This window comes from Oryctolagus cuniculus, chromosome 14, assembly GCF_964237555.1.
Source record: "Oryctolagus cuniculus chromosome 14, mOryCun1.1, whole genome shotgun sequence".
NCBI classification, from domain to species: Eukaryota; Metazoa; Chordata; class Mammalia; order Lagomorpha; family Leporidae; genus Oryctolagus; species Oryctolagus cuniculus.
In genome coordinates, this window is record NC_091445.1 from 49,789,573 (window position 1) to 49,811,569 (window position 21,997).

At 37.9% G+C, this 21,997-nt stretch overlaps 1 protein-coding gene across 7 annotated transcripts in view; it reads right to left on the reverse strand.

Annotated features, from left to right (window-relative positions):
* Positions 1 to 21,997, reverse strand: part of CDH12 (cadherin 12) — a 1,101,741-nt gene that overhangs the window by 67,087 nt on the left and 1,012,657 nt on the right. For all 7 annotated transcript variants that reach the window (XM_017344661.3, XM_051853848.2, XM_051853852.2 and 4 more), the window contains one exon: positions 11,413 to 11,580. In XM_017344661.3, coding sequence (XP_017200150.1) covers positions 11,413 to 11,580 — 168 coding nt within the window. The remainder of the gene's footprint in view (positions 1 to 11,412; positions 11,581 to 21,997) is intronic.

The window sequence follows — 21,997 nt, forward strand, 5'->3', positions numbered from 1 at the left end:
ATTTTTGTTTTTTTCTAATGCTGAAGTTTACAATCCCTCCAACGGAACTGTAACTTAATTGTTCTGGGTTTAAGTCTATTATGCAATCATGGTCAATAACAGTTTTCTGAGTTTGTATTTAGACTTTCCTCATCTCAGGTTCTTTCATCCACCCCTTGACTTAATTTACTATCTTCATGCTAAACATTCTTTGTATCTAAATTCCAGACTATGCATAGTTTTTTGAGTTTCATTGTCAAAATTTCACTTGGATATTTCCAAGGCATCTCAATAGGAACATAATCAAAACTGACCTCATAGCCTTGCCATACCCTTAGAAGATCTCTGTAATATTCAGTGACTTCTCAAGTGGTGATCTCTCCAGTTCAATAGACAGGAATCCACTCCATAACAAAAGATCAATATTACTTATTTTTTTGCCTCCTACAGTAAAACAAATATATCCCAATATTGCAATTTTTAAGACTATAATACCCACCATAATCATATACCTAACAACTCAAATTTCTTGCAGTATTACTGCAGATGTCTGCTAATTGGCTTTCTCACATCACTTGCTTCCCTTGCACCAGAAATATCTTTTTCATGCCACACTGCAAATATAGATGGAGTCATTTCTATCACTCCCACATAGAGACTCCATTTTTCTCTGTCATGTGGAAGAATGTTGCAAGGAAATTCATGAACCTTTTAGAAAATCCATGTGTATCAATATGAAGGAAAGAAAGAATATTTAAATAAAGATTACCTCTTAAGTTGAATACGAACTAATAACAATCGCTTGTATGATTGGAACACAAAAGGTTTATGGAAAAATAGATTTTTAAAAGATGTATATTTTGATGCAAATTTTAAGAAATCTATACTTTTTAACAGTACACATTTTCCATGGGCATGGAAAGCCCTTTATATTATATTATGGACACTTTTCTAAGCACACATCAGCCAGTCATGCCTAGTAAATAATGACGATGTCGGAATTGGGAGAAACAGTATAATGCCTAATTTTCAGTGTTTGTCTTTCTGTGATATAAGAGCTCCCACTCCAGTCTATTTAGAGCTATGTATGATGCACTGAACAGAGGCAGGAAGAGATGCATAACTGCTCTGATGATTTAACAGAGTCAGGTGCCAGTCTACAGATGAGGATATTAGGGTTAGATATACCACAAGAAGAATCAGTTACGTGTATCTCTGATCTAAAATACAGTTTCTCATCTGATCTGCCCAATTCACTTCGCTTGGTTGTCATGACTGAATCAATCAAATGAAAATACTAAGTGAACAAATAAGCTCTTTTATTTATTTTTTAAAAGATTTATTTATTTATTTGAAAGGCAGTGCTACAGAGATAGAAAGAGAGAGGGAGAAAAACAGAGAGAGAGAGAGAAAGAGAGAGGGAGAGGGAGGGAAAGAGAGAGAGAGAGAGCGAGAGAGCGAGAGAGATTTTTCTATCCATTGGTTCACTCCTTAAATGGCTGCAATAACCAGGGCTGGCCTATGCCAAAGCCAGGAGACAGGAACTATGTCCTTGTCTCCAGCATGGGTGCAAGGGCCCACACACTTGGACCATCTTCCACTTCTTTTCCAGGTGCATTAGCAGGGAGCTGGATCTGAAGTGAAGCAGCTGGGAATTGTACAGGCACCCAATTAGGATGTATCAGATGCCTGCTTTGCAGGTAGTGGCTTAACCATTTAAACTAAAAGGGTGTCCCAAAATACACTCTTTACAATGCAAATCATTGAAAGTTCTTAACTTCAGGTACACTAATAGATGCAAATTCCAAGTAAGTGCAGACTAAGTTAGGCACATTTAGTAAAAGTTTCTCTTTTTTGGTGCTTGGAGGGCAAAGTTAATGAAACATACATAGAAAGGAGCATCATAAGAAATGAGAAGGGTGTAGAAAGGTATGGAGCTCTGCAAGTATAAAACCATCTGTTTCTCTACCCAGGAAGAGAAGATAATTCATTATATCTCTTACTTTTATTCCAGTTCTCCCTTTCTTATTACATAGTTCTCAGCATCTACATATAAATTATACTTTTTAATATTGCAGAGTTCTACTAGCCTGCAGATTCAATTATCATGCATTTGTATTTACCTGCAAAACTATTTGTGCATTACAACATTATATTTTTCAAGAAATTACTTTGGAAACCCTAACCAAACCAATTCCAAGTGATCTATGGAACAAAACCTACTTATGTTACCAAATAATTCTCAGAATAAAAAGTGTTTCTGATTTTTCAAATTATATATTTTTAATATGTGTGCCTAATATAACTACTATTACTGTCTCAAAGTAGTAAATGTGATGGAAATTTTGGCAAAAGTTCACAGCATTTCAAGGGAATCAATAATTTTCCATTGTTTGTTCAATTTATAGAACATATTCAATCTTCCCTTGCAACCACTATTAAATATGTTAATCTTTCTTTAAAACGCTTTTATTTTTGTAGTTTCTTATTCAGCTAACAAGATTAGACAGATGGAAAATTCTCAGTGATATTGTCCTAATACCTTTACAAAAGTATGCCACAAGTAATATTAGAAATTTTCCAAAAAGTATAAAATTCACACCTAATAAATTCCTGAAAAGTGTTAAGAATATAAAAATCAGCTGAAATCATTTATTAATTCAAATATTTAATTTTTTTTACAAATTGTCTTTAGAAACATTAGAAGGTAATTGAATTCCAGATAATTTCCTTGGATTTTCTGCATACCACTCTCCTCTTCAGTCTTTTCCAAGTTACCAGGATTAGTTTTTTGACATATTAATTTATACAATTATTCCTCTATGCAATAGTATGCACATACTTATAAAAATATATATCTGTATATCAGCCTTGTGGCAGTATGTAACCAACTAAGTTACAGATTTGACATTAAAATACTGGGCAATTTTCACAGAATCAAGAGCCTGTTCCTTGAATATGATATGCATCAGAGGCAGCCAAGGTTTTGCTAATATGTTTCACTCTCTTTATAATACACTGCTCTCCTTTTCCATCTGCTAAATTCCTATTGCACATTTCATTACATTCCTTCTCAAATACTCCCTTTTATGACTATTTTCCTAAAAATGCCACATAGTTTTAACCACTACCTCCTATTTAATCAGAAACAATTTCAAGTATATTCCTAATTTTTGGAATTACATAAATTTAGATGTTTGTCTTACAGAGTTCATTTTCAATTATTTGAGTACAGAAGGTATATTATCCAATTTGTACCTGGTGAGAATTAAAAACAATTTGTATGAGTATTTCTCAGGAGTTTAAGTTGGTTATTAATATGATTTTCATAGAGTACAAAGATAATAAAATCAGCTAAAATTCAATAAAGCTGGGGAGATTATATCAGAGCATATATTTCTTACTCTTCTCTATATGATGAACAGGACCAAATGAGTTACCAAATCAGCATCACTTGAAAAAATATTCATGCTCTTGTTAGCAAAAGATCATGTGATAATCATAGTGACTATAATAACAATCATAAATTATTTTTTAAAAATATGACTAATTTCTTCATTCATTTACCTCAGGCTACAGAATGTCTAGTAAAGCACTGACATCCTTGTATGGCAGAATATGGATTATAGAGACTTTTTTCAGTGAGCTTGCATTCCAATTGTATTCAGTTCAGTGATAGTCTAAACACATTTGTATGACATCTATGAAGGATCTTTAAAATGTTCATGAAAAATACATACTTCCTGCATTTATTTGTGCAGGCCCTCATGGAAGAACTTAATCAACACATCTCTTGATATGTAGATGATTTGCTCATTTGTTTCCCCACCTCAGACTCAAATTTTGGGCATTTGACTGACATCATTAACTTATAGAAGAGTGATGCTACAAGGTGTTCAAGAAAAACACAACTTGTCTGCCAGAAAGTATAGTGCTCATCCTCACCTAGAGGGAACAAAGACTGGTCCTGGGGAGAATACCACAGCCCATGTATTGGGTTGATAATCAGTTAGATATGCTAATTTCTGTTCAAGGGGTACAAAACCATGTTTGCACTTTCTTAGACAAAGCCAGACAACTCCAGCACCAGATTGAACATGACTGAAATTTTTGGCCTAACATCTGGTCATGGAAATTCTGCCTATTGCCCCTCTGTGTCACTATAACTTCCACACTCACTGCTTCTGCTTATACCATGTGTCTTTAATGCTATCATTACTTTTGTCTGTAACAGAATAAGAGCAGTCTAACTCCTAATGGCTATGAGTCAAGATTTCCATCCTATCCGACCAGATGTTGTGAGCAGTCCCATGGACCACATGAGACAATCTTTTCCAAGGCTACCCTCAAACACCATAGGACACATAGCAAGAAAAGAATACCCATGAAACACATCTATGCCCATATGTCAGCTTTCAGAAGATAATGGAGGACCCAAACAGATGTCCATAAAAACCCCAGCCTGAAAACACACTGTGCTCTCAGTCTTTTCTGAGACACCTGCCTGGTCTCTCAGGAACGGGAGCTTCTGTCCCTTCAGGTTTTAAATAAACTATGCTAAAACTGCCAAAAAATTCCATAAATAGATTTCAAATATTTTTTCAGCAAAAAGACACATAGCATTACAATATGTGTCTGAACAGTAGGCAGTTTAAGGCACTAAGGATTAGTAAAATTGTGAGTCATAACTGTGCACTAAGAGTTATAAAAATCAGTATGAATACTAAATTTGAGAAACATATCATTTTATATAATTGCATTAGTGCAGTTTAATTTTTTTTCAATTTTTTAAAAAAATTTTTTGACAGGTAGAGTGGACAGTGAGAGAGAGAGAGAGAGAGAAAGGTCTTCCTTTGCCGTTGGTTCACCCTCCAATGGCCGCCGCGGCTGGCGCGCTGCGGCCGGTGCACCGTGCTGATCCGATGGCAGGAGCCAGGTACTTCTCCTGGTCTCCCATGGGGTGCAGGGCCCAAGCACTTGGGCCGTCCTCCACTACACTCCCTGGCCACAGCAGAGAGCTGGCCTGGAAGAGGGGCAACCGGGACAAAATCCGGTGCCCCGACTGGGACTAGAACCCGGTGTGCCAGTGCCACAAGGTGGAGGATTAGCCTAGTGAACCACGGCGCCGGCTAGTGCAGTTTAATTTTTAAAGGTTCATTTATTTATTTGAAAGATTGAGTGACAGAAGACACACACACACACCCAGAGAGAGAGAGAGAGAGAGACAGAGACAGAGACAGAGACAGAGAGACAGAGAGATTGAGAGAATCTTGTATCTGCTAGTTCACTCCATCAAATGGCTGCAAAAGTCAGGCCTGGGTCAGGCCAAAGTGAAATGGCAGGAACTCCAGCTCAGACTCGCACATAGGTGCAGGGGCTCAAGTATTTGTGTCATCTTCTGCTTTCTCCCCATGCATGCTAGTGGGGAGCTGGTTTGGAGTCAGTTTTAGCCAGAATTCCCACAGTACTCCAATATGGCATCGCAAGTAGCTTAACCCCTGTGCCTTAATAGTGGTACCATAGTTTTCATATTTTTTGCATTATATTTCCAATCTCTTTCTCATGCTCATTAGGGAAAGCCTTAACTTGCACAGTGAAGTCATTTTTTTTTTTATTAGAGACTTTATAATCTTAGAATGGCAAATCAGATTGTTCCACACTGCGTAAACCTCAAATACTTGCGTGTAGCTGAAGTGGTCATCTTTATTTATTGGAAACTTCTTTAGAACACTTTTTATACAAAAAATTCTTTTTAAAATTCCTATTTATTTATTTATTTTTTTTTTTTTGGGAAGTACCAGGGTTGGCATTATAGCATAGCAAATTAAGCCAGCTTTTGGAATACATGCATCCTATGTCTCACATCAGGGTGCGTGGGATCAAGTGACACCTACACTTCCAATACACTTTCCTGCCACCCATGTAGGAGATGTGGATGGAGTTCCCAGATCCTGGCTTGTGGACAGTCCCAGTCTTAACTGTTGCAGGTATTTTGGAGGTGGACCAATGAATAGAAGATCTCTCTCTCTCTCTCTCTCTCTCTCTCTCTCTGCATTTCAAATAAATAAATCAATCTTAAAAGAGAGAGAGAGAGAGAGAGAGAGAGAAGGAGAGAGAGAGGCAGATAGTCTATCTGCTAGTTGATTCCCTAAATGCCCACACAATTGGATTATATCAAGCTGAAGCCAGGAGTTGGAAACCCAATCTAGGTTTCCCATGTAAGCACAAGGAGTCAGCTACCTTTCTTTTTTTAAATTTTTTAAAGATGTATTTTATTTATTTGATAGAGTTACAGAGAGAGAAGAGGCAGAGAGAGAGTCTTCCATCCACTGGTTCACTCCCCAGATGGACACAATGGCTAGAGCTGAGCCGATCTGAAACCAGGAGCCAGGAGCTTCTTCCAGGTCTCCCATGTGGTTCAGGGGCCCAAGGATTTGGGCTATCTTCTACTGCTTTCCTAAGCCATAGCAGAGAGCTGGATTGGAAGTGGAGCAGCCGGGTCTTGAACCAGCACTCATATGGGATGACAGCACTTCAGGCCAGGGAGTTAACCCACTGTGCAACAGCACCACCACCCCTCTCCCCCTTTTTTTCTTTTATTTTAAAGATTTATTTATTTTACTTGAAAGTCACAGTTACACAGTGGGTGGTGAAGAGAGAGAGAAAGAGAAAGAGAGAGAGAGGTCTTCCATCCACTGGTTCATTCCCCAGATGGCTGCAACGACCAGAGCTGTGCCTATCCAAAGCCAAGAGCCAGGAGCTTCTTCCAGGTCTCCCACGTGGGTGCAGGGGCCCAAGGACTTGGGCCATCTTCTACTGCTTTCCCAGGCCATAGCAGAGAGCTGGATCAGAAGAGGAGCAGCTGGGTCTCGAACTGGTGCCCATATGGAATGCCCACACAGCAGGTGGTGGCTTTTATCTGCTATGCCACAGCCCGGCCCTAGAGTCAGCTACTTTAGCCATCATCTGCTGCTTCCCAGAGGGCAAAGCATAGAAAGCTAGAATCAGGATCACAGCCAGAACTCAAATCCAAGCACTCTGATATGAGATGCTACCATCTAAAATGTTGTCAGCTGCTACACAAAATGCCCACTCCTAGAACAGTTATTATTTGCCTTATTTTCTACACTGGAATTTATTTATCATACAATTCTCTTGTTGAATTACTGTACTGAAATAGAATGGAAACACTCCATGAATTTCTTATAAATTCAAAATGTTTTTTCTTCCAGATTTTTATATGGACTGCTTTATTTTACTTATTTTGTTTTTGTGTTCAACTCAAAACTATATAGGAAGAAGAGACAAAGTGGAAGAAGTATTCATATTTTTTTTCAAATGTGAATACAGTGTATCACTTAATTGATTTTACTTTATAATTTAGACCAGCTTGTTGGATGGTCCTAACAGTTATAATTCAAGTTGTGGAAATCATTAGAATTTTTATATATTTGATTATAGAGCATATATATCCTCTACAGATAGCCCTGATTGTACTACATAGAAGTAATATAACTCTATGGAAAAATCTGCAAAGAAAATACTTTGTCTATATATGATTCCAAGTAGATTGTTTATTATGCTGTATTGCTTCTGTTTCTAAAATAGTATCATCACCTTATCATGTTTTTTAAAGATTTATTTTATTTATTTAAAAGGCAGACTTAGAGAGAGAGAGAGAGACAGAAATGAGGTCTTCCATCAGCTGGCTCACTTCCTAAATGGCCACAACCATCAGGGCTGGGCCAGGCCGAAGCCAGGAGCCAAGAGCTTCTTTTAGGTCTCCCATGTGGGTGCAAGGGCCCAAGTACTTGGGTCATCTTCCACTGCTTTCCCAGGATCTTTAGCAGGGAGCTGAATCAGAAGTAAGCAGCCAGGAAAAGAACCAGCACCCCTATGGGATGTGAGTGTCACAGGTAATGGCTTTACCCAGTATGTCTCAATGCTGGCCCCTATCACCTTTTTGGGGGGACAGTTTTCTGGGTTATCTATAGGTATTTAGATGAAAACATGGGCATCTTATGCAAGTTATAATTTGAAGGGGAGTGCTAGAATGTTTGGGGGTCTTTGTCAAGTTACAAAACCTTTCTTTGTAATAAAGCCTTGCTATTTTATTTTTTAATTGTTAAAACATTATGGGGTCACCATGAAGAATGGAAAGGAAAAAAAAACATAAAAATCACTTTGCATCATGCATGCTACATAGTAATTAGTCAATTGAATGGTCATTATCATCATATCAAATTTACAGGAAGTTCTGATATTTCAAGAATTTCATATTTGATATTAATAAAATAGCAAACTGTTTACACATGCATGATGCAAATACAGGTATCATCCACTTTTTTTCTGTCCCAAATTTATAGAATGGAGTGGATCAAGGTAGATGATTAACCATACCACTTATGCATAGAAACACACAACATCCTAAACACATTATGATTAGTAGCTTTAAAAAATTATCTCTCTTACATTTAAGTATTAAAAAAGCTCCATTAGGATCATCCAAATGAATATTATTTTGAGCATAATTCTTCAGTCATGAACAAATATAGTCAATAGGGGAAATTTTTAATATATTTATGTATGTAATAAACATTTTCCTGACTTTTACATTCAATAAAATATAATGTAAGTTTGTAATTTTATGACACAATTCTAGCTTAATTGCTCCATATGAGAAATATTCCTTGAAAAGATCACTGAATTCCAAAGATATGGTTTTTCTGCTTATAAATATATTCTGGGTTTTACTCTAAAGGATGTAATTCAAAATGACAGCTCAGTGAAAAGGGCTTAATACAAAGATATATAAAATCTCAGCTGATTAATTTTTATTTATGTAAAATCTGAAGAATTTCTTCTTTCACAGATTCCAAATTATTTCCCACCTGCTGTAGGTTTTAGATTATAGTTCAAATATGCATGTAATACAAGCAGTAAATAATTTGATCACAGTGATCTACCTGTTATGAGTGGTGACAATTCAACCTGGTGAGATATTTTTGCAGATGTGTTCTGAACCCATGTGGTTTTAGACTGAAAATAATAATGCTTTGTTTTTAATGCTTCATTAAGCTAGGAAGTATTTGAATATCAGATGAAAAGAAACTTATACAAAACTATTTCTTCTGTATAAACCCTAGTTTTCCTGCCAGTGAAATGTGGAAAATATCAGAACGTTTTGTAAAGGAAATAAGATGGTGATGACAAAGTTCCCACATCCTCTGTAAATGCTTTAAATTTCCAATGCCCTTATCTTCCACATTCTTTCCAAGTGGATGTCACATAGATACCCTCATACCTACAGATTCCAACTTCAGTAAATACCAGGTAAGCCTAATGCTTCATCCATATTCTCTTTTTATTAGATAAATCAGAAGTTGGGTGTTTCAGTTGGGCCTCAGGACATCATCATGGCTTCCTCTGGGCAGCGTAGATTCTCTATCACAGGGACACTTTCACATCCCAGTGTCCCAGTGTCCCAGTGTCCCAGAGTGTGAATAGCCCCTGCCACACTCCAAAAAATGCCCTAGAACCTCAGCAACAAGGGCATCATCTTCCCTCTGATCTGAAAATTCTCACTAAAATCCCTGTGAATAAGAATATTGATGTCACCCATGAATAGATTTGCTATTTCCCACACTCTGTACTGAACATATTTTACATGCACAAGACCCAAAACAATACCAGAGAGTTCACAATACCAAAATTATTTAGTATGCCAACAAAGTAATTTCCCAGTCTACTCTCTTAAGCCAGCTATTATAGGTTGCCAACTATAAATAGTAAAAAAGATAAAAAAAATTAAAAATAAGGAAGAAAACAGGGAAGAAAGGGAGGGAGAGGAAGACAGAGAGAGAGAGAAAGAAGAAAAGGAGGATGAAGAGGTAGAGGAGGAAATAAAATTGAGTGCTTTAAGAGTTGGGACCATAGACCATATTCTTCAATAAACTAATAATTTAATAAGACACATTTGCTTCTTCTTTTAATTGTTTATAAGTATTTCTTTTAAATATTCATTTATATACATTTTTTTATTTTTCCCTTAATTGCAAACTATGCTGAAATACTGTAAAATTCTGTATCTTTACAGATATTTTAGCAGCCATTTGTTACATACATTCCACAGCTTCTTTTTCCTTTAGTGAATTAAATTCAAGTTTAAAATAGAAATTATATATCTTTATCATGTACAACATGTTTTGAAATATTGTGGGTTGTCTTGAACTTATTAACATATGCATTTTAAGTAGGATTATTTCTAATTGCTACTCTGAAGATTTAGCTATTGGACTTTCAGATCACTAAGTAAACACATTTCTGCAGTAAAATATATGTAATCATTTTTTAAAAAAATTGACAAAGTATTAGTATATGGAAAACATATAGTCAAAGGAATAAATGTCCATTTAGCTAAATTTTCTCAGGGTGATATTTTTGAGGAACTCATAAATAATAAATACTCCTTCTGAACTTTGAAGAGGAATAAAGTTATGTTTTGTTTTTAAAAATTGTTCATCCATAAGCTGTATTTTGGAAATTTATATTCATTAAATAATAGTTTAAAAAAAAAAGCCAGCACCGAAAAAAAAATTGTTCATGCAAAAAATACCTTGTTATTTAACCAAGTTTCTTACAAAATCAGTAATAGAAGCATTCATCTTTGCATTCTAAATCCTAGGACAACTGAAATAATTCTTGAAATGCACCAGGAATCCAATAGGTACTGACTGGTGTTAAATGTAACACTGTGAAAGAAAACTAGATATAACAGAAGTGAGAAATACTCATTTTCAGTAAGAAACAGAGTTACAGAGAAGATATAGCTGTGAATCATTCCATTATCATACAAACTCCAGCAATTTTCAGCTACCACAGAACTAAATGAAATAAGGAGTCAGAACTACAGAAATGCAAATAATATCAATATCATTTTACACTTTCACAGCATTATATGAAAATGACTCAATACATATAATTGCTAAATAGAAGACAGAATTCTTATACTAATTATAAAACAAATAATATAGTGGCATATGGGCTATAAACACAAGGTTTTAAACTATATTAGAGTTTGCACATTTGCACTATATTCAGTTAATAATATATTAGGGTAAAATCATAACATAAATATTTAACTTAATAGGAACCAGAATCATAGAACTGAAAAAATATCAATTCCTAATTTTACATGATAGTAACGCTGGGCATGAGTCTTCTCAGAAGTTTAAATTCTGAAAATCTGAAATTTTTATCCATTAGCTTACTAAAGACCAAAAGTTTTGGAAAAATCATTTATTCCTATAGCTTTCAATGATGTTGTAAAAGGTTAAACATATACATGATCTGAAGAGAAAACAGATAATCACTGACATTGTAAATAATAAAAAGAGATGCACTAATTTAGACTTAATAGGAAAGATGACATACTTTTGGGGAATCGAGGAGGATTGTCATTGACATCAGTGAGGGTGATGTTGACAATCGTTGTGCCAGCTAAGCCTCCCAGCTGTCCTCCCATATCCTTGGCTTGGATAAGTACTTGGTATTGCTCTTTGACTTCTCTGTCCATGTTTGGCAAAGCTGTTCTAATAACACCTTAAGGGAAAAATAATAAAGTAATATAAATATCACAAATATGTTTACAAAATAAGGTGCAACAACAACAAATGCTACCATATAGATTCACTAGCAAAGACAAGGTACCAAAAAACATGTGTCTTTTTAAATAGTGGTATACTTAAAATTTTCAATGGTAAGGACATCGTTTGATATAACAACAGTATAATAAAATAATGTGCAGAGGTGAGGAATACAGTTAAATAACAATGTAACAACTCTGAAAGACTGTCATCATAGTTAATATACATGATCCCCCTTTTTAAAAAAATATATTACTTAAAAGTCAGTGATACAGAGAGAGAGGGGGCAGGGGAAGAGAGAGAGAGAGACAGAGAGAGAGAGAGAGGGAGAGAGAGAGAGAGGGAGAGAGAAATGGAGAGAATCTTCCATCCACTGGTTTAGTTTCCAGATGATCTCAATGGACAGTGCTAGGCCAGGCTGAAGTCAGGAGCCAGGAGCTGCATAAGAGCTCTCAAATGGGTGGCAGGTGCCCAAGCACTTGGGCCATCTTCTGCTCTTTTTCCCATGTCATTAGCAGGGGGCTGAATAGAAAGTGGAGCAACTGAAACATGAATGGGCACTCATATAGGATGTCATATAGGATGTTATAAGCTAGTATTGCAAACAGCAGCTTTACCAGCTATGCCACAGTGTCCCCCCAAATGATCCTGTCTTTATTTTTTTTTAATTATTTTTTGTCAGGTAGAATTAGACAGTGAGAGAGAGAGAGGGACAGAGAGAGAGAGAGAGACAGAGAGAAAGGTCTTCCTTTTCAGTTGGTTCACTCCCTAAATGGCCGCTATGGCCATTGCGCTGCACAGATCTGAAGCCAGGAGCCATGTGCTTCCTCCTGGTCACCCATGTGGGTGCAGGGCCCAAGCACTTGGGCCATCCTCCACTGCCTTCCGTGCCACAGCAGAGAGCTGGACTGGAAGAGGAGGAACTGGGACAGAATCCAGCACCCCATCCGGAACTAGAACCCAGTGTGCCGGTGCCGCAGGCGGAGGATTAGCCAAGTGAGCTGCGGTGCTGGCGATCCTGTCTTTAAAAAGTTGTTAAAAATTGCAGTTGAAAAATACACATATAGTGAATGGGAGGGGAGAGGGAGTGGGAGAGGGGAGAATTGCGGGTGGGAGGGAAGTTATGGGGGGGAAAAGCCATTGTAATCCATAAGCTGTACTTTGGAAATTTATATTCATTAAATAAAAGTTAAAAGAAATACACATATAAATATTAAACTTTAAACTGAGTGCAGTTTTCAATGATTATCATATTCTTCCTTCTTGTCATTATTTCTTAGGATAAATATAGTATTTTAATTTTTTGATGCACAAAATGTTTCCTAAATGTCTTTTATTGTGTCTTTCAATATGTTCCTTAATTATTTTAGCAATAGAGTTTATATTTAGTCATCACTAAGCTTTGGCATTACTGGACCCTCTTTCTAAGTACCAAGTTCCTCCAGGACCAAGGACAGTTCCGACTATTTAGAAGGAACTCAATAACTGACAAGCTGGCATGAATGACTGCCTAACTAAATGAATGAATCTATAAATAACTCCATTTACAATCATGAATCTTTATATGTGCATATTTATATATCAACTACTCATTTCTGTTCATGTCCAATTATAAAACTAATTTATATTTATATTTATTCACAGTGGATTAACTTGACAATTTGGATTCATTGCAAGTAAAATCACGAATGCATTTTACAACAAATTCCAATCTATATTAAATGGTCTTAGGAAGAGATTTGGTAGCATTTGTTTTAAACACACATGGCTTTCACAGTTTCTCAAATATAGTAGCAATATAAATAACAAAGATTATATCAACCATCAACATATACATTTAGCATCTGAATCATAAACCAGATATGCATCCTCATTTTATCTGCACTTTCTACTTTCTACTCATCAAATACTGATTTGTTGCTGATTTAGAATTAATCTCAATATGAGATAGTTTCTGACACTTGGAAGTATTTTTTCTTTCAAAAAACAGCTTTCATTTTTGCTACTGATGCTTTATTCATGAATTTGTAATGATACCTTTTTGATCCAATCAGCTGCTTCTCCTCTCTTCCACTTGGGCTCTTGACTTTTAACAAAGATTTTTTTATTCTCTACAATTTAGTGCTTTGTTCCTGCATTCCTTTAGCTATGTTACATCTACCTCACTTAGGATGCTTATATTTCCTAGAAAAATGATGTTTTTGATTCATATGCATACTGTATTGGCCTATTGTTGACTGAGATCTATCTTGATTTAGTTCATTCCAATTGAAAATCAGGTATATTGTTTCTTCATTCAGAGAAAGAGGAAGGCAGTGATGTTGAGGGGGAGGGAGCAGGGAGATGAGAATTTCTCAGGTTATCTGCTGAAATATATAAAAAGCTATCTCTGGGAGCTGGTTAATTGAACTACTAACATTTATACAGAAAAAGAGAGAAAACAGGTGGCCTTGGACTCATTTTAATACTAGAAACATTTTCTCTGGTAGTATATTAGTTGTCAAGATATCTCCATCACACTCACTGCTGTGTCCCCAGGCTTCATCCTGTGCATGACAGGTAATTGTTACATCTAGCCCTATTTTCAGTGTCAGGCTGCCTAACATTGTGAGAATCTGGAGAAAGGAAAGGACAGCACATGTAGTTTCAAAGACAATCTCCATGATGTGATTCCACCTCTCCATCACTCTTCCCATTGAAAAATCTTTGTTCTAGAGAACCACAATATAGAATGTATACCTTTCCTTAAAGAATTTAAGCTGGAGGACCCAGGCAGACTGCACAGTCCAAATTGGGAAAAGAATCTTCAAACATCTTTGTTTACTGAAAAGACTTGGGTGTGCATAGATTTCAGCCTTGTGGTTAAGGCACTCACATCTACATTAGAATAGTTGGTTCTGAATCCTGACTCCAGCTTTATACTAATTTAAACTCTGGGAGGTAGCAGGATGACTCATTTGGATTCCTACCTTTCCTATGGGAGTCTCCCAGCTTCAGCCTGCCCCAGCCTTCCTTGTTATGAACATTTGGAAAGTGGATCAGAGGATGGGGATGCTTTGCATCTATCTACCTATGCTTCTCAAATAAACAAGTAGAATTTATTTATTCATTCATTTTAATATTTATGTGAAAGGCAGAGTTACAGAGAAACCTGGGGGGGGGGGTGGAGAAAAAGAGAGAGAAAGAGAGAGAGAGAGAGAGAGATTTCATCCACTGGTTCATTCCCCAAATGGCTGCAATGGACAGGGCTGGGTGCCGCTGAACACAGAAACCTGGAACTCCATCCAGGTCTCCAGAATAGGTGCGGAGCCCAAGCACTTGAATCATTTTCTGCTGCTTTCCCAAGCTCATTAGTAGAGAACTGTATTGGAAGTAGAGTAGCCAGGATATAAACCAGTACCCATATGGAATGCCAGTGTCACAGATGGTAGCTTAACTTGTTATGTCATGCTGGCCCCATAAAATTCATTTTAAAAGAAAGAGGGAAGGACAGGGAAGAGAGAGACAGAGAGATCTGCTACCCAGAAAATAGCACTTATTTCTTATTAACTGCTGAAAATCAACAACAAACAAAAATGGATTACCTGTCTTGAGGAAGGAGACCCATTGCAAAGAATGAGCTAAAGTACTTCCACAGAACATGATAATCAGTGTACAGAAAGTCAGTATTTTATTATTTCAGCTTTTAGTTTACATTTCTGTATCCATCCCTAGCTATCACTCAGATTTGTATATCAAGTCCCAGCTACTTATTTGCTGGATAATAGCTGAAATCTAAGTTGAAAAGAAAAAGGAGCCTAAGTTTTTGTAGAACAGCATAAAAACTCCAGACATGGTGCCACAACTTTCATTAATTCCATACAACTCTGAAATAAATGCTGTTCATTTGGAAGAAAAATAGATACCAAATTATGCATCAAAAAAAAATAAAAAAAAATTATGCATCAAATCATGGTATGATTCAAGCCTCTTTTACCTAATGAACTTTTCAACATATATTATCAAGACAATTAAAGTAAAAGCAAGAAGGAGAAAATTATCCAGCCAACTATTTTCTTTGCCAATATTGATGGACATAGGCAGATGAGAAGGTTAAAAATTTAAAAAGATCTAACAAAGCTTGGTGATAGGCCAGAGGACATAGTTTTCCTTTGCAATCAGCCTCCTGCTGTCCATTAGCCATGTAATCTTTGTTGGGCCTCATATTATTTTGTAAAAGTTGGCTAAATACTCCCAGAATAAAATTTTGTGATGAAAATAATGAAATATTTTATGGAAAAAATCTTAAAAACACATTGCATATTTGCAATCCACTATATGTTTTTTTCCATGAGCTTTTTCTTGAATTAAGGGATAAATTGCAGGAATGAGACATCAGACATGAGAATCAGAAATGACTTACACTAAAATAAGCATTTTCTTCAGGCATTGAGGTTAAGAATGGGGTATGATTTTGCACTCTTCCAACTTAGCCCCTCCAGTTCCACAGAGTATACTTTTCTAGATTTGCCTCTGCTTTACTGCTTCTGGTTGTTTTGGGTTATTGGTAGGATACTGGCAGGTATAAAAAAATTGAGCTTGGGTTTTTGGTCCCTTGTATTCCCCATACCCCTCACTGTGTCCTACAAGAACCCCCTCACCAGATGACACACTATTTGTTCCTTCAGTCCCTTATGGGAACTGCACCCACTTTTATTCTTTCTGCAGGCATTGCGCTAATCATGATGTTTCCCACAAGCTCAAAACACCTTAGTGAGCAATCTTTTACTAAACTATCTGCTATTGCTCCATGCGTGTCACCTGTTCCATCTGAGAGAGTAATGATACCGTCTATGTTCATGTTTCTTTTATAGGATTTATATTTAGTGAGTCTGTGTTTGTAGCAGTGGGGAGCAGATCCTATAGGGGTACACAAATAAGTAAGGAAATATCAGAGAGAGAGAAGTACTATGAAGAAAATGAAGTCAAGTGAATGTGAAGTGATATCAGAGATTTTTCTTCTCTGAGGAAAATCTTTAGAGCTGAAATCTCAGAGAATGAGTGAAGGCAGACCTGGGTTGAACACAGAGACGGGCACTCCGGGGATGGAAGCAGAACAGCATGGATGCTTCCAGCTATGCCACTCTGAGTCCCTTTGTTGTTCTGTACTTCTCATCTTCACTCTGCTATGTGAATGTCAACCTGTTAATGCATCTGCTTAGCTTTCTAGCATCTACTTAAGTTGTTTTTTTTTTTTTCCTCTGTGAAGCCATTTTTGCCTAACTCCATAGCTCTAGAAAGAAATTCCTGTTTCCTACAAAGGATTAGGAATTAACTACAATATGCAGAATGCTTCATTCCATACTTTTGCTCTTTTGCCTATCTACATTCCTTCATCAGATAGAACTACTAGAACACAGAGTGGACTATTTTTTCATTATTTAGTCCTGGCATCAAGTCAAAACTTGGACCAGATTATGTCTGTTTTCTTATTGCCTCTTTCTTAACACAACCATATATGTTATTTTTTCTACCTGTATGTATCAACATTTTTATTTTTAGTTAATATGACATTCATTATTCTGAGATATTTTTCCTGTTTATTTTATTGCCTCAGAATCATAATCATAACATAGAATACTTTTCCTTTTGTTTAAGAGAGGATGTGGACTTTCTATCCATCCATTAACCACTCTCCAAATAATGCATTAACATTGGCCTTATTCCCTTCCTCCTGCCTAAAGCTATTTATTTTGCAAAATGAGGAATGTGTTTCTTTGCAGAAACATGTCACCCATCCCCAAATCACCTCCCTCTTTCTTGGGAGTTAGATATCTAGAGAGATAAATGCAGGCTTTATTTTAATCATTCTACATAGTATCATGAAGAGAAAAAAAAATATTCAGGACATGAACGAGAATCATTTGACACTTTGAGAATCCTAGAGGTTTACAACAGCATTATATTGTCTTCAGAGTTCTGATGATGAACAATGGATGGCAGGCTTGACCTTGGACCACCAGTCTATTATCAATAGAGCAGCTATAATTGTGAGGTCAGAGTACAAAGCAGATCACAGCCCTCCTATGCCCAACAGTCCTCAGATTATCCTTGTCCCTCAGTGTAAAGTCCTCACACAATCTCCACAATCCACTGATCTCTTACCTTCTGCTCTGCAACTCCCTCTTGAATTTCCTTAAGACCCACTTACACTTTTCCCTCTGTCATAAATGATCTATATGCTCATGAAGCTCTTATACATCCCTCACATCTTTGCTCAAAGTCACGTTCTTATGAAGGCCAAAGCCAGGAACTTAGAACTCCATTTGAGTCTTCTGTGTGGGTAATAAGACAGCAAGTACTTGACCCATCATTTGCTACCTCCCAGGTTATGCAATAGCAGGAAGCTGGATGATAAGTAGAACAGCTGATAATGAACCAGGAGCTCTACTATGGGATGTGAGTATCCCAGGCAGCAACTTAACCACTGTGCCACATTCTTGCCCCAGTTACAACTGTTCTTTTGGACACAGAAGCTATTTTCTCCAAAGAGTTTTCCTCAAGAACTTTTATATCTTCAAATTATCCTATAATGGGGCTGGTACTGTGGCATAGAAGACTATGTTAGTAAAATGGTGCTGTCCTATCTGGGACACCATCTTGGGCTCTGGCCCAGTCACCACCTTGTGCATTGGGTTTAGCCTCTGCAGAATCCAGCCTGGCTTACTAGGAATCAGGTGACCAAATGGCCCAAACATAAGTGGCAACTCCACTTATGATTCTACCCTTCTGAGCTCACAGTTAACTGTAAACAAGTCACCTATCCCACCCTTTTGATGGCTCTTGCTTCTATCGTGAGCAAGCCAGAGAGAATAAAGGAGTGTAAATAGGGTGTCAGCCAAAAATTGCATTCTGTTCTTCCTTCCTCAGAGATTAATTTGTTGGTGAGACTGGGCACAGTCTGGGGCGAGGCGTCCGTAACTCACCAGGTCTCCTCAGTTCCTACAAACTCAATTTCCTGGTCCCATTGGTGAGCATTTCCTAGATATTTCATTTGTTATCTCTGAGTTAACAGCCAAAATTGTCTACCGCTCTTCTTAAACCCTCCTCCTCCATTCTGCCACTTTCTCCTGAGCACAAAAAATACTGTAAAGGCTAACAAAATGTTTATCACTCTAGAAGCCCTGTGCCTGACACATTCCAAACTGCTGAAACATTATACTACAAATTTCACCAAAGAGCCTTCCACTCATCCTCTGCCCTCATCAGAGTCCTTGTGTTACTCTACACTTTCCCCAACAAGCAGTTCTGTTGTTCAAACCTGACTTCAAATACCTCCACCCTACGTCTGGGCAGATCAGCTCTAAAGTCTTCTCTAACTAGCCACCTCTTCTTCTTTCGACCCTAAAATCCTAAAACCTAACAAAAAAAAGGTCCTCCTACAAAGACAACATTACCCTGAGAGATATCTCTCCAACCTATGTAAAACAATGATCAAGACTACTGGCTGTTCAAACCAGCAGTCTCATCCAGTTAATTACTATTTGCAGACATATCTCCTTTTCCATAATTGTCCCTTATTCTGTCACCTATCAGATTCTCCTTAGGAATCTCTGTAGGGGTGCCCATCTGCTCTGATAGATGTCCTCTCCCATTAAACCTAACATAATGGTAAATAATAACTTGCCAAACTTGTTTTGCAACTTGGTTTAACAGGTTTCTGATAAGAATGGGTATCTCTGGTTTAATGTCACTGATTTTATAGCTAAAAGGAGTAGAATTCCGTATAAATGCAATTTTGACCTTAATTCAGATGGAGGTATGATATAATATCAACATATTCAGTATTCTAGGTGTAATTGTTAAATGTAAATTGGATAAAGACAAATGATAAATGTGTCTAAATGTAAACATTGGTACTCAACACCTTTTATTCTATAGAAAAACTATTTGGGCTTGTTAACAAATATGTTTTCATGAACTTTATGAAAAATAGTTCAACACTGCTTGAAGGTAACTGAGACTGAATTTGATGTGTTACCTTATTTAAAAAATATTGTCTTAGTTTGGAGATTTTTAAGTGGTTATTTCAAAATGTAAATCAAGGAAATCAGCAGTTGGAAAAGGTCTCAAGTATAGAACTGTGTTCTTGGTAAGGAAGTCACAAAAGGTTATAAAAGAAAGAAATGTTTGAATACAAAAGCTAATTCAGATTACTAAGAGCAGAAAATAAATTCTAGTCAATTGATGGTAATTAAAAACAATTAGATTTTAAGAAACTATTATTGAAACTGCTTTATTGTTCTATCTTGTATAGGTTTGGGCCTCATAGCAGGCAAGGCCTTATTATTATCAAGCCCCTTCTGTCGGTTTCTATTGCCTCTCAGTGGGAACATTTGCCTGTGGTTTAGAAGCACCTTTCTTAGGTCCTCTAGTAATGACTCAGTCCTTTGTTTTAGACACTATCTAGTCCACTTGGGGCCTCCTTCGTAATCACACCCTCTACTCTTACATCAGTGGCTCCACTACTGGCCTGTGTGTATTGGTGGTCTTCTTCCCACTTAACAAATGATTATTCAGCATTTTTTCTACAGCCAAACCCCTCTACCCACAAGAGCCAAGCGGCCTTTCTCCTGTTTTGCTTGGGATCAGCTTCACAGCTCCCCTCTCAGTAGTGACCTCAGGAACAGCTTTGGGCCATAACATAATCTCGACCAGCTGACTCCAAAACAACTCTTACATTTACAAGAGGGGACCTTTACTCAACATTTCAAGGGTTCTTGCCATTTATTTAGATAAGGATTCTAAATATCAGCTGCTTATAAATGAAACAGGCAACAACATAGTACAGTTTCAGCATTTACTCAGTGAGGAAAAATACACAGGAAAGTGAGGGCTTTCTTTAAGGGAGAAGAAGCCTAGAAAATAGGCTGGGTCCCTACCAGGCAGAGGGAAGGCTGGGAGCCACATGAAGCAAGCGTGCAGTTGGGAGCAGCCACAGGTAACTTAGCACAGGCAGGAAAGCAGAGAGCGGAAGGCTGCATGCCTGGAGGCACCTGACAACAAGGGCAGGCCTGTCGCTCCCCCTGTTCATGGAGGAACGACACTAAACCCTGCCTAGGCTTCATATCCGAGTCACGGCACCATTACGTCGCTCCCCCTCTTCGTGGAGGAACGACACAGGACCCTGCGCTGTTCTTTTGTCTGCTCGGCCCTCCCCGGGTTTGCTGCTGGTTCTTCCCGGGTTGGTTACCAACCCTTCCACCTCCGTGGAAGGGCGGTTCCCCCTGCCACTTTCCCCACTTCCGCGGGGGAGCGGCACACCGCTGGCCGGCTCTCTCGGGGGCTGCACAGGTGTTCCCTCAGATAGATGTTCCCCTTAGATGTTCCTGGTGCATGTTGTCTCTCTCCTCCTTTATAGTCCTCTTCTACCAATCCCAACTCTGCTACCCACACGCCAAGTACACTGCTCTCCTCCAATCAGGAGCAGGATCAGCTCCTGGAGGTCATCACTCAAGTTGGCAAGAGGCAGCTGCGTAGAAGCTGTTTCCTCCTCTCCCAGCGCCATATTGTGGGAGAGCAGATGCATAGAATAAGTCTTAATTCCAGTAACTTAGTCTAGTCCGAGTTGCTCCCCACACAGGCCTGCCATGCTCCAAGCCTTTTATGCACTTCTAAAGGGGGGTGGTTACGTAGTTTGATTGGCAAGTAGGGGCGAGCAATCATGAAAGGGAGTATGGGGGAAGGTGTCGTCTTTCAATTCACAAATCTAATTGATTTCTGCCTCTAACAGTCACTAGGCCCATTGAGACTTCAGCTGACGCATCTGAGGTCTCCAAAGCCAAATCACCTCACTAGCAGGTGTGGTACTACAGAATGGACTGGCTTTTAGACCTTGTAACAGCTAAAAAAGGGAAACTTGTATCTTTCTGAGAGAACAATGTTGCTCTTATGTTCATCATTAGGGCCACGTAGAACAAAATGTTAAATTACTTGCATAATCCGACTCAGGACCATTGGCTGCTATTCTCACCCTGGCTTTTATACCTTTTCTGTTTCAGTGTTTACAGGAGGTGATAATGGAATGAATCAAAGCCTTCACCAACCAGGTGGTCAACCAAATGCTACTACAGGGATATATTCAAGTCCCTATCCAGGAGATTGCAGCCTGAGACATCGCCCCATGACAGCAGGAAGTAGCTCTAGAAGACAGATCATTGTCCTTCCACCCCTCCTGGGCTTTTGGGGCTGATGGAATCCCATACAACACTTGCTTTATAAAAAACAAAAGGGGGAATGTTAGTAAAATGGTACCATCTTATCTGGGACGTCATCTCAAGCTCCGGATGCCATCTTGGGCTCTAACCCAGCCACCACCTTGTGCAATGGACTCA